Source organism: Crocodylus siamensis, chromosome 1 (genome assembly GCF_052110815.1).
Source record: "Crocodylus siamensis isolate JL-2025a chromosome 1, ASM5211081v1, whole genome shotgun sequence".
Lineage (NCBI taxonomy): Eukaryota > Metazoa > Chordata > Crocodylia > Crocodylidae > Crocodylus > Crocodylus siamensis.
Window position 1 is genome coordinate 42,849,271 of NC_143395.1, and position 14,058 is coordinate 42,863,328.

General features: G+C 36.3%; 2 protein-coding genes across 12 annotated transcripts in view; one reads left to right on the plus strand and one right to left on the minus strand.

The window, feature by feature from the left end:
- The window catches only part of ANGPT2 (angiopoietin 2), a 69,804-nt gene extending 62,058 nt beyond the window's left edge, over nt 1-7,746 (minus strand). The window contains exon 1 of one of the 4 annotated variants that reach the window (XM_090033493.1): nt 6,899-7,746. In XM_090033493.1, the coding sequence (XP_089889619.1) occupies nt 6,899-7,186 (288 nt within the window). In that variant the 5' untranslated portion in view covers nt 7,187-7,746. The remainder of the gene's footprint in view (nt 1-6,898) is intronic. The other 3 variants (XM_090033474.1, XM_090033482.1, XM_090033466.1) reach the window with 3 other exon arrangements.
- The window catches only part of MCPH1 (microcephalin 1), a 241,711-nt gene that overhangs the window by 135,275 nt on the left and 92,378 nt on the right, over nt 1-14,058 (plus strand). Inside the window, exon 14 of one of the 8 annotated variants that reach the window (XM_090033446.1) lies at nt 12,264-12,403. The exons of the other annotated variants lie outside the window; for them this stretch is intronic. Coding sequence (XP_089889572.1) covers nt 12,264-12,403 — 140 coding nt within the window. The remainder of the gene's footprint in view (nt 1-12,263; nt 12,404-14,058) is intronic. 8 annotated transcript variants of the gene reach the window in all.

The window sequence follows — 14,058 nt, forward strand, 5'->3', positions numbered from 1 at the left end:
TGCGGGACCTAAATCTGTTCAGCCTTCACAAGAGAAGGCTGAGGGGGGACCTGGTGACCGTCTATAAACTCACTAGGGGCGACCAGAAGGGTTTAGGGGAGACACTGTTTCCCCTAGCGCCCCCTGGCATGACAAGGAACAATGGACACAAGTTATAAGAGAGCAGATTTAGATCAGACATCTGCAAGAACTACTTCACAGTTAGGGCAGCCAGGAGCTGGAACCAACTTCCTAAGGAAGTGGTGCTGGCTCCTACCCTGGGGATCTTTAAGAAGAGGGTTGATGACTACCTGGCTGGACTCATTTGAGTCCAGTCTTTTTCTCCCACCCAGGCGGGGGTTGGGCTTAAAGATCTACAAGGTCCCTTCCAACCCTACTTCTATGATTTTGTGATTCTATGACTTTCTCTGGCATTGCTTTTATTGTTGTTTTTTGTAGTTTTCTATTTTTTAGCTTTTTGTTGTTTTGAGAGTTTGGGAATTTAAAGTAACAATACATAAAGGAATCTCTCTTGAGTTTGTGTCTCTGAACCCTATTATACAGTTCAGTACTCTCCAAGCACTGAAAAGCAATTTACTAATCAATTGTATATCTGTTATTAGATTGCCAGAATTACTGGATTTTACCAGTGCATTTGCATTGCCAGGTCTAACAGGCATCTGATAACACTCTATTCTCTGTCTCCACGTATCCGCCCATTGCAACCTAAAATCTGCAGCTTTCCCAGACAGCATGTGCACCCTGACCATCCATAGTTTTTTACAAGTTAGATGGATGATGCTCTTGAGACTGAGAAGCTTTCTTTGTCTGAAGTGTAACTAATTACTGTCCATAAGGGGGCTGGGATTTCAACCTAATTCTTGAACCGGGCAAATCTGAATGACTGCAAAAAGCTCAGTGTATCTACATGTCAGGTTAATTTCCTGTTTGTAACTGAGTCCCTCCTTTGACTACTTTGGCCACTCACTCAACCTTATGGTTTAGGAATTATACTGCTGAAGTTGCCTGCTATAAAAAGTTTAAATAGCAATGCTAACTACAGTAATTTCATCAGCAGTGCTGATGAATTTGCACCTCAAATTCAAATTCCTTTCCCCCTGCATGTTTTCTTCCAGTCAACATAGACTTGAAGGGGTGCTGATTCAGGTTGTTTGAAACAATTGATAGTGCACTGTGGTATGTCTAATCACTCCATTCATAGAGGTTAAGGTTTTCCCTTCTGTTGCAGACCTTTAAGCAACTAATCCATAGTCTGAGACTGTCTTCCAAATCGTTTGTTAGTAGCCTCTGTTCATCCAGTTTTCTAATGGCATATCACATGTTTTCTTCGGCAACTTGAGTACTGACACTGTGATGATGCAGAAAGAATCATTTCATTCACATCCCATGCTGGCTTTCAGCTAAAGCTATATAAACCCCAGAAAGCACGAGGTTCTTGTATATAAAGTATGCTAAAACTTGTCATGCATATGCATGTATTCTGCTCTCTGCGCTGAGCAGTCTTGATTTACTGTATGAAGTGGTTATGAATCAAATAAGGAAAAATGCAGTGAACTTTTAAAAACCCCAAATACCATAATACCAAATAATATATTAATACCATATATGAATATGTACAGCCATTGAAATTATTAATCTTTAAATTCTGGAGTTATGAATGTTCCCTCTTTTCTGCTTTATGACACAAAGCATGTGTCTGTAGTTGAGGTGGAAGTTGACAGAGAATAGTAATCACACAAATAATACTGATTATCGTTCTTGATAACGTACAAGGAAATGCTAATGCAATTGTCCCCCACACTCTCCAATCCAGGGGCAGCAGTATTGATCAAATAACATTCTGGGGTGACATTATGTTCTGCTTTCCCTGTCAGCCTTGTGTTTTTTTAATTTTCTCTGACTGCAAGCAACACTTGAAGGTTCTTGCATTCAACTTATTTCCTCATTGCTTGTTAGCTGGGGACAACTTCACTTCACCCTGCATAATAATAAAATACACGTCAGAGCAGCATACGTGGCAAGGTAATGTCCAGGAAGGACACAGTTTTGAAAGTAACTGCACCTCTTCAGAAAATAAAGATTAAAGCTGTTTATGAAAGTTATGCTATTTGGCTCAAGGAGAAGTTTATGGTGGAAGTGTATGAAGTGGGTACATAAGCAGGAATTTATTTTAATGAGACATTAATCTTGGAAATTGTCCACCAGTCATTTTCAGTCACCTGTTAGATGCACACCTAAAGAAAGCAAGACAGTTTAAAGGTGAAAATGTCAGTCACAAATAGGAAATGGCTTCCCATGTTTGCTTTGACCAGCCATATATATAAATCAAGACACAGTTTGAGTAGGCAAGGAAAAGTCTGTTTTGAATGCTTGAGGCAGTTATGTAAAGCATGGGCCACTACAGATGTTGCCTTTTACACTTCACAGATAGTAAATTCTCAAGATCATTTTTTTCTTATAAATTGGCACAAGAAAAAGTCTGCTCCTGATGTGGCTGAGTTCATTATGTTATACAGTTAAATATTTGTTTCATCTTGAAAACAAGAAGTTTGCAGTTGTAGGATGATTGGTAATGGTATCAGCCTTTACAATATGGTCTCTGAGCATGTAGGGGAATACAGTTTCAAAGCATTTCACTGAGATGCATCTACCTGACTTATATTAATAAATTACATAGTTAGTTAATTTTATATTGCTTGGAAAATTTATAGTTTAACATCCACTGTTGTCTCAAAATATAAAAGGTATTTTCTTTTTGTGTCCTGCCAGTACTCTTTTGTTTTATGAATATGTAACTGATATATGGAATGAGAACTTTTAATATATAAGTGAAAACAGATGCATTACTTAAGCAAAGAATGTGCTTCTTAGATTCAAGAGTCAGCATCATCACTTGGATACTGCAAAATACCAAACAGTCAACTATATTTGTCCCTATGTATTACACAAAGGTTGGTTAGACTTGGAAATATTGAAGACATTCCTGTTAATATTCAAGGTAGTGTAAACTATTTCATAATATCATAGATGCTAGTATTACAGAAATGGTATAGGAAAATATGCAAGTGTTATGTACTCATTCTTATATAGCCAAAACCCAATAACTTGTTTTGCTCAGAGAAGAAACATTGGCTAATTGAGGTAATTAGGAATTACACAGAGGGATTTTACTTACAGAGAAGACAAGGAACCATTGTTTAATATTGCCACAAAGGGCTGCACTTCTTCTAGTACAGCAGCACCCAATAATTACCCACCTTAGGTTCAGTATTGGCTGAACTTAGTTCTTCTTTTGATCTTGAACTGAACTCTCCAGGTCAGCCTGCTTCCTAGGATTCCATTTTGTTCAGGAGACAAACTATACAAAATAAATTATCTACCTGTGATGTGCTACAGTTAAATAACATATTGTCACAAACCGCTTCTAATAGCATAGGCTAGGAAGACACAGTACATTTCTTATAGATCCCTCTGGATGGAAGAATCTCCTGTGTTATGGTAGCAAGGTACAAAGTCATGATTTAAAGAAAATATACAAGTATTTTAGTGTCTTTTCTCAACCTGATATATAAGAAACTCCCATGATTCAAAGAAACATACCTACCATTAACTTAAACAAAACTTCATGTATTCATTAACTTTAAGAATATGGGGGTTGTGTAACAACATTTGCAAATTCATTTTCCTTAACAAAATCCAAAGTAGTACTAGCTTGCAGGCAACTTTTGCAGGGTTTCTCAGCTGTTTCCTTTCTGTCTTCCTCTGCCCTTAATTAGTTTAAAGTCTAAATGCCTACAGGGTTTTTTTTCTTTCTCCCTTTCATAAAATTAAGGTAAATAAATCCAATTTTACAGTATGTAAACTGGTCTCTGGGGTGGAAAAAAGGGAAATTACCTTTAAATACAGTGCTACACCATTTAATTTAGGTGTTTCTTGACTTGTTTTGCCTTCACTGTAGCATCATTTATTTTCTCTTCACTGGAGTAGGTGGAAGAGTGATTTAATCTGGTATGGCATCTAAATTCTTGTTCACAATTTCCTTGTTAAATGATCACTTTAAATGGGCACTTTAAAGATCTCTGTTTATAATAGTACCATGAATTGACAGTACAGTTGTAAGCAAAGAGGTTGTGCCATGGAAGTAACAGGCAGCATATTAATTTGTGGCAACTACGGACCAAGTACAGATCAGAAGAGAATCTGACCCTATTAACTAATTTTCTTACCATTGTGTTTGTATCTATTAACTAGAGACAGTGTACCTTTCCCAGGCTTTTCTATCCATACATCCCAGTGTTCATTCAGAAACACATTTCCTTTGGTTGCTGGATTAAAGGGGAGAAATGTGAAATGTTTTGGGACGTGCAGTACACTTGGAACTCATGACATTAATTTACATTAAAAACTTTTGAAATTATTTTAGATCTTGTTACCCTTGCTTCAGAACAGACAGGTGCTACCTGTTTGCTGGGATTTCCTAAAGAAATAAGTTTTCTGAAAACAAATGTCACGTTTTTTAAATGAAGGTACGTTTAAATGTTCAATGTTAGTTCTAACTAGTTGAGCAATCAAGCTTTATCTTGTCTAACTTGGGCTGATCTTACACCCTATAATATATATCTTTATTGAACTCTGAATGTGAAAATTTGTATTGTGAGTGATAAAATGAAGGAAAAAAACAAGCGTTAAGCTTGGTAACAATTTTCAGGATTACTGTTTGCTTTTTGTTAGCAGATCAGTTGTCACTAGCAAAGTAAATCTCAGCATAAGCTGACTTTCTAAGGTGTTCTTTGTAGACATAGTCGATAGGATAAAGAACAGGTGTTAAAGCAATGAAAAGGTAAACAGTCATTTTACCTGATGATTCACTGGTAAATGTAGAAAGAAGCAGGCTCTAAAACAAACGTTTACTGCTGTGGAAATATTTGCACAACTGACAGCAATAAATACATCATATTTGTCTCATAAGAAAAATCTGTCTTTTGAATTCTTGATGAATGTGTTAATTTGCTTATCCTGCTCTTAGTGACTGACAGCTTGACTAAGGATGGTGGAATTTGCTTACAGGTTTTGGTTTACCTAGTGTCACCTAAGTAAGCAAACACAGAATAGTAACTGGCATTTAGCACAGAATTCTTTGTACATTTGCTGTTTATTTTAGGAAATGGCTTACCAGCTGTGTTGATTGGGCTTTTTTTTTTTTTTTTGCATATATATCATCTTGCTTTGCACATTGTTAGTGTTGATCTTAATGTTCCAATGGTAAGCATTGCTTAGATAATAGCTAGGGATGTAAATATGCTTGCAGAAAAAATGTTTTTCTTCATACATATAAAACTAAAACAAAAGAGGGGTTGAACTTTCAAGCCAAAAATATTCAAGCCAAATTTGAAAATTCAGGTGCCTACAAATAAGCATCCTAAAAGAAGACTCATTATTTAGCACCTAAATATGGCTAGGGTAGTGCATTGAAGCACTAAAGTGCAAATTTAGGGATTAAGTTCTAAGGCTACCTTTCAAATATGTAATTATACATTTTCGTGTGCCCAGGAATGTGGTTGTTATATTTTACACATGCAAATACACTAGCTGATTTTACAGAACTGTGTGTATATACACAAATGTGTGTGTGTACACCTAGATACAGAGGTCGTATACTCAGACTGTATACTGTCACACAGTATATACTCAGATAAAGTGAATCTGAATGAAGGAATGTTATTTCACACTGATGATTCATTATGACTTTTAAATATAAGAATAAAGAAAGCAACTTATGTTTAAAAAGTTGAGTTACCTTCCTTTAGAATTCAGAACGATTTTTATAGTGTCATTGCAGCACAAGGAATACTACCTGCATCATTACATTATGATTATTATGTCAGTTGCTGAGTTCAATCATCAGAGTACTTGTTCCTAAGAACATAAGCATGATTGTGTGTAAGATGTTGGATTTGAGCTAGACTGTGCAATTAAGTTATGCTTCCTTCTATTCATATTAGTATTTCTGTAAAAAGGTAACTCATTTGTATAGAAAAATAAGTATTTTATTAGTGTCGTATTAAATTGTTTTCCCACCCCTCATGTGGAAATGTATCAGTGTTGCCATTTTTAGGATATATCTATGCTGTTTTAGCTCAGAGATTGCATTGAAGCTATTGCCAGGGAAGAAAGATGCCTTGTGGTAGCTGCAACAAAAAGTTTCCCGTTCCCTCCCCCACTACCACCCCCCAAACAGCCCTTTGTTAACTGTACTTGAGTGGAAATGTTAAAGGATGCAAACAACTTCCGTTAGTAGAGATTCTTGAAATTCTGTCATTTCACTAAGTTAATTTCACAAGTCGGATCCTGAAAATACTGTTTCACAAAATTCTTCCTAATCATGGTTCACATGTAAATCTCTGTTCAGTGTTTGCACAACATGTGCCCAAGTAAGCTAACTTTATACAGTTTTTAAATAGAGATAAGCTAGCTGCTGTCAGTTGTTTGTAAATAAGTAGCTGATCAAGTTTTTCCTGTTTCTGATAGTGTTTTTGCTTATGAGTTGTCAAATATGCCAGAAAGCCTCTGTGTGTGTGTGTGTGTGTGCTAATAATTATTTTAATTAAAACGGAGTTGTTGAAACAAGCTGAGCAGCATACATGTAGGGGTTTTTTTTTTCAGAACAATGTAACTATATTTCTTTTACTAAAGTAACATTTCTGCCTGATTTTAAAGTTAACTTTTGGCTGAACAGCTTCATTCAGAAATTTTCTCTACACCATGCATTACTTGGTGTCATTTTTGTGAATTTACAAACTACTAGAGCAGAAAAAGAAGAGGCAGTACAAGTATATAAAGATATACATATAATATACACTTATATAATATCTTAAAAATAGGAATTATATAGTCCTACCTTCATTAGCCACTGAGTGTTGTTTTCCATGATGTTTTCAAGTAGTTGCAGTCTTTGTACTGAGTCATCATAGTCTAGTGGCGCATCCCTCTGTACTGCATTCGACACATAGGAGCTAGAAGGTGAGCGGCAGTTGTCCATCTCAGGCAAAAGAAAGGTATAACTGCATGACCCATGCTGAACCTGATACTGCTTTTTGCCTAGAGTCTCTGTGCTTTTACGAAAGGAAGTATACCCTGAAGCTAAGAAAAGATTGCAGCTCAAAATACAGTAAACAACCAGCCGCATTTTAATTCCTATATGGTAACCCAGTATATCTAAAATACTTTAATATGTTTAACAAGAGCTCAGGTTATACAGTTAACCCGCCCTGAAATTCAGTGCTGTGCTGTCATGTGCAAAGGAGTCTGAAAAAGGGCTGAGTTTTCGGTATCCTAGTTGCAAACTTGAAAAGTGCTGTCTTCTCTCCAGTCGTTCCCTAATCTGTCAGATACGAGCAGGCAAAGCAGTTCCGTCTCAACTGCTAGATGTGTTAGTTTCAAAAACAAGCTTTAGTTTTTCTTCTGCTTGTCTTTTAGCCTTTTTTACAGTATCTGAATCAATCACTTTCCTTTCCTTTTATGATAAGTTGATAAGAGTACCCAGACATGTGTAGCTTGACTGCTCCTCCCTCCTGGCTTATCCGTTATCTTCCTGTGGGGGGTGTCATTTGCAAAGCAGCAGGAAAGTCAGAACATTCTGCTGTATACTGTATAGTCTGCTACATAAAACCTCTGGAAAAAATTGATCAATTGGAGGACCCCTGTGAATTTCTTAAGCACAGCTCTAATTAAGAATTTCCTAGACAGAGAAATCAGTTCCGATAGCCTCCAACTATGTTTCCAGAGTGAGCTTGTAAATTATTTGTAGAGGTGATTTTTAAAAAAACAGTTACGAAAGTTCCTTTGTTTGTTCCTCTTGAAGAAAAATTCTTTTGAAATAGCTCTCAGATCAGCACAGCTTGGTTTATGTTTAATACTTCGTATAAATAAAGAGGAAAGTGCTTTTCTAATCAGACAGAGGCAGGTTTCAGCTTGCTGTTTCAGAAAGAAATAATGCCTCTTTTTAAGTGCTGAATGCGCCATTCAACATGCTATGCTCTTATATGCCCCACTGTACCCTGGAATTGAATGTGCTTTGATTTCAATAAACTTTCTAATAAATGAATGGCAATGCTAAACATTAGGCCTTTATATAAATAGTTAATCATTTTTTAAATTTTTTAAATAAAATCAGAAGTCAGGCAGGCTGAAAAAGGAGGAATAACTTTTCAGTGGCAAGAAGAATTCCCAGTATGTAGCATGGGAGCATTGGATTTTCTTTATTATACAATCATATTAAACCAATATTTTGCCCAGGTACAATATTTGACATATACCTGTCAAAAATAGGGTTAAAAGCTCCCAAAGCAAGTATCGTAATTGTACAATGCAGCACACAGAAAGGAGAGGGAGCCTCCTGTACAATGCAGTGATCAGTTTTCCTCCAAAACCATGAGATCGCTAACCAGCTAAAAGAGCCTGGGAAAGAGTTTGATTTCACTGAAATCTTGGAAAAAATGAGCTCTCAATTGTAGAAAATGTTTTCTGGAAACCATCATGCTGGGAAAGTGATTTGTGAGGCAAAATTGCCCAGTGCTTCCCTGGATCTGGACATGAGGACTGGACTTCCCTATTTAAAGAAATGTATATTATACTTAAATTTAAGAAAATATCTCTGTTATAAAGGTGCTACATTAACATGAACTGGAAACCAAAATCTCTCTCTTATCCATAGCAACACTTCAATGTATATGCCCTATGGACTTCCCTAGGCAATTTTTTTCTAAGCGATTTTGTACTACTTTCTACATATACTTACTGTATAACGAGGCTGTCAAAATAAATGAGAGGAATTAAAACCCCTACAAGGTTTAAAACCCCTCTAAGTGGTCAGAATTTTTTAGTGCACTCCATATTTTTAGGATTTCCTTTTAGATAAGAGTCTCCAGAGCTTTAATCTAGAAACTCTGATAGAGACAAAATATGCTTGACTTCTATCGGTTCCAAGGCATGCAAACCAAATATATCTCATTTATTTCTGGGGAGGGTTCATCTACCATTGATCATTTTTGAATAAGAGGATATAGAAATATCTAAAACTAAGGACATGGTCAAGGATATTTTTTGTAAAATCATTCTAGTACTGGTACATTTTTTTTTGGCAGAGAGAGAAAATGCATATTTTATCTGTCCATAGGCAGACAACATTCTTTGGGTAAATGTGATCTTTTTTATTAGACCAACTGAATACTTGGAGAAATTGTTCTTTGCAAGCTTTCGGGCACAAACACCCTTCTTCAGGCATAGGGAGAGTCTGCTTTTTATCTGTCCAGCTTGCTTTTGCCCTAACAAATTAAGTAAATATAAGAGATACCCTGAGGCTTTTTTGAAAAACCCCTAAATTTTTCTGAAGTTTGGCTTCTACTTTTTAATCTGTTGGTTCCTTTGAAAGGACATTTCCTTCTATCTATACACAGTCTCCTTTTCTAGAGAAAAGTTTATTGTGGTACCCTTCAGTGAGTCTGTATGATCAGATTTAGTGTTTTAGGTTTTATACATATCCTAGGTTTCTAACTAGACAAATTTAGATATATTAGGACATTTCCACTCTTCATAAATTGTTTGGATTGAAGATGAAATAATCTGAATAAATATTTCATCTTTCATCTTTAAAGGAAGTACCTACACTTTCATAGCCTGGCTCCGCCTTTTTCATTTTCTCTAGCAGTATATCCAAAACAAGGTAGGATCTTAGTTTGAAAATACTGGGGAAGAAAACATTTTCATTAAGTTCTTCTGATTTTGCTCTGACACAAGAAATGTATTTAGCAAGAATAAAGAGGAAAGATTATCATCTTCCTTTCTTAGATTTTTTTATGCAAATTATTTTCTCTCTTTAGTTAGGCATTGAAATGAAAGATGTAAGTGAAAAGTGTGACCTCTTAAGGGCTTTTAGTGTAATTGGGGGAGCTGTTTATTGTGAGAGCCATTATCTCAAGAGAGGGGCCCTGAGAAGCTGTCAGACACGATGGGCAAAGATTTACACTTTCCTGAGAGTATTTTTAAGATTTTGCCAAACAAAACCCTTGTCACCTGTTAGCGCTAAGATTAGTTACATTGTTATGTGCCAATGCCGACTTCATCCCTGACATCATCTTTGCATTTCAATTTTACTGGTTTTTTGCAGAGAAGAGAGGGGCTGGAGCCATGTCTTTTAAGGGTTGAACCTGATTCTTTTTCATCAGGAACTGCAGATGTGTGACCTTGAGAGTCCTTCAGAGGGTAGGACCAGGAGCAAGACTGGATTTAATAATACTTGGTACATCTTGATCCTCTACCAGGAGAGAAATCTGGTTGTCTTGAGTACTGCAAAGATCAACCAGGATAGCATTTCTATTCAGTATAGCATTAACATGTGTCCAGTTGCTATAGTGGATGCAGAAGCTTCAGGAGAGGTGATAGTATGCAGAGATCTTGCCCAGGAGTGCTGGCTGGTATCTGTTGGAAATAGTGGCCCCTTCTGAAATCTGTTGCTGCATACACTGTAGGGCATAACGTTCTCTTTGGAGAAACACTCCAGTGGTCCCACTCAAAGAAGGATGGCTTTTTTCATCTGTGCTACTTGCAGTAGTAATGACTCAAATGTCCCTTTCAGCCAAACCAGCAAGGCCTTTGCTATATCACCATCTGGATCAGGCAGACATAATCTCTGTTCCATTGTAGGGATCTTTCCCCCCACATACAAAGCCAAAATAAAATATTCAAAAAACATTCTTCTTGCCAGCAAAATAATTACAACATCCCTTTAACCCTATTTTGGAAGTTGGTGCTGCATTTGGCGCATCTTTTTGTATGTTGTTTATACTTTTTGCTCTTGTCATCCCTTTGGGACTAGCTTTCCCAGCTGTAGAGGAGGAAGTGGTCTGCTGTGCCCCAGGGGAACCATAGGAGCCAGAGTTCAAAGAGGATGAAAGCGGGAAGAATCTGAATTTAGAAAGCTAGTGTGAAAAGTAATGAAAGTTTAAATACATTTTTGTCCTCAAAAGCTCAAAGGAGGTTGGAGTACTGCCTTCTTACTGAACCTCTGAGGCGTTAGATAAGTCTGGCATCCTTTTTGGAGGGCAGGACTTACTCCATAACTACTGAATGACATTGACCTCTTGTCAACAGTGCAAGGGAGCATCTCTTTGTTAGATTGTCAGACATGTTAAAAATAGGAAAAAATTGAATGACTTGGCATGGGGCTTTGTACAGACCAGTACAAATTTCAGTAAAAATGTTTCAGATCAGTTATAGTTTCCTTTGGATACTTTTGTTTGTATTTTTCATTTTTGGTCTTCTTAGGTGCTTTGTAGATGAAGGAATCTATTTAAGTATATGGTGCAGTATATTCCCCAGACTGCAATAGTGAAGTTTAGTCTGTGATTTCCTGATTGCTTTTTTGTTACATATATAGAGTTTGACATAAAATAGCAAATACTAGCCCAGTATACTTAAAGTACAAATTAAATCTTTCCTTTAAAAAAAGAAAAAGGCATTCATTCTATGAAAATCACCTTACAAAAGCATTGAAATGTATATTTTGTCAAAACTAAGCTTTTAAAGCTTTTTGCCAGATGTGCTTCAGGCAATTTCCTTTCCTGAGAGAGAGTAATTTCCCTTACTTAACCAAACCTGTTTTTATTTCATGCCATATATGAATAAGTTGCTTTAAGAGAGAGATGCCTGGATACCACTCACCCTATCTTTCCAGTTATCATTTTACTTACAGCTGCACAGCTTCTGTTTGACAGGCAAATACAGAGGCATTTCTGTGAAATCTTTGATACTAAAGCAAGAGTAAAAGTTTGTAAAGTAATGTTAGAAAATGTTGATTGTCTTAAGTCTGCAGATTTTTTTCACATATTTATATGAGCTGCTTGTTTTCTAGATAGGCTGATTCTCATTTTAAAGGGTTTTTTAGGGTTTTGCAGTGAAACCAAATATGAAGCAAAGTAAGAACGAGGCTTCTTTATGATACTGTTTTTAACACTTTTTAAAAATTGCTGTTATATAAGAACACTAAACTTCAAGATCAAGTGTTAGATGAGAGTAAAATATCTAAAATCCTGTAATAAGCTTTTAAACCATAAACCCTTCTACATATAACTGATGTCTAAATGCCAGACATTTTGTCACTCTTTTATTAAGACCTCACCTTTGGATTCCTGGGTCCTTTTAAATTGCTAGTTGATAATAATTCCATGTGCTGACTCCAAAATATTTTCTTTTGGAATGATTCTCAGGAACAAAATGCCAACAAGGACAAGATTTATAAAATTTCAGGAGTAAGAAAAATGACCAGCGTTTTTAAATCTAATGGACTGAAAAACAGTACGCTAAAAAACATGCCATCTACTCTGTGGTCTCATTTCTGCCTGCAAGAGTAAGGAATGCTTTTTTTATAATGAGCTGAAATGGATTAATATATTTCCCTCGTGACCTGTAACTGAAGCAAAGCCAGCTTTCCCATCTTTTCTGTGTAATAACTTTGTATCCATTTATCTAGTTTATTGCCATGCCCATCACTTTAGTATCTGACTTTCTCCATGTAAGATCTATATCTACATCAGTTATTATGAATTGTATTAAACTCATTATGTAAACTAATGACATTCTTAAAATAGGTGTGTTGCAAGCTGCCTTTTTATGTGCCTTTTTGTGACAAAAAATACTTCCTTTAAATATCCTCACTGTGGGAAGTAATTTAGAAATGTATGTTGTTCCAATCCCTAACCCTAGGGATTTAATTAGTAGAAACGATCAATTAGAAATAAGAAATCTTTTTCTTCTGGCCTCATCTCCCTGACTTGCATGTTCTCAGTTACTGGAATTGATTTACTTTTTACCTTCTCCTTTTTATCTGTGCAAGACCTTAACTGATTTTTATTACAGATCTGAATGATCTCCTTTCTTTGTCCTCTCTGTTTTCATTTTTGTACATAATATTGATATTTCTTATCTTTCTATTTCTTAATCTTTTTGTCTCACTGTATTCTTTTTATACATCTAATTTTCCACAACAACTTGACTTCTTACTGTATGGTTATTTCTTCTCTATGTACAGATAGGCTCCACCTCAAAGAAGAGGTCCTTTGACCTGTACCTGCCTTCATTTTCTTTTATTTTTAAGCTTATTAATGTACTATTTACATCCCTTGCCTTTCCTACATCCCCTTTATTTTGTCTTCTTTTTATTCCCTTGTACCTCCTCTTACCCACCTTACTAGTAACCTCTTTTTAAGGGTTATGGGTAAAAAACTAAGTGTTGTCTGATCAACATTTTGGATGCCCTACCTATGCCCTGCATGACTTATTTTTGACATCTTACTTACCCTCAACTTCCAGAATGCATCTGCGCCTGGTTCTCTCATCTTTTTTTTTATCTCTTTAGCATCTTTTTTGTTAGTTTTCCTTTTACAGGAAGGCATGATCTTTTGTTCCACATTTATGGCATCAACTCTTTCTTGTGAGATGACAAATCTATTTGTTTGAATATCCAGCCTCTATTTCAGCCTGCCTGTCTGGATGTGTCACCATAAGTTTAAACTTACTACGGCCAAACTGACCTATGTATTTTTCTTTCTAAACCGTTTCCCAGTCCTCTGTTCTCTACCATAGTTGACACCGTCCAGTTCACTTCCAGTTGTATCCTGGGGTTTATTTCTGACTTCTTCCTCTCTCTGTCCAAATCCTGTTACTTTATCTTTCTTCTCTTTAACTTCTGTTATGTCCTTTGTATCCTATTCTTAACACCCTGATGCAGACTGTTATCACTGACTTCTTTCAGCACTATAACCACATCATTTCAGCCCCCCCTAGTGCTATGCAAAACGCAGCAGCTTAGATCAGCCTGGTTGCTTACAAAGCTGATTGTCAGCTTCAAGCAACCTCTGCCTCCATCAGTTCAAGTCCAAGTTTCTTGTCCTAACAGTAAATGTTAAACTACTTTCAAAACTTTCATAACTGCCCTCCTCTGCTTATTTCTCTGTGCCTTATTTTAGTATCCTTTTCCTCCCAGCTCACTCCTTCTGTTCCTCC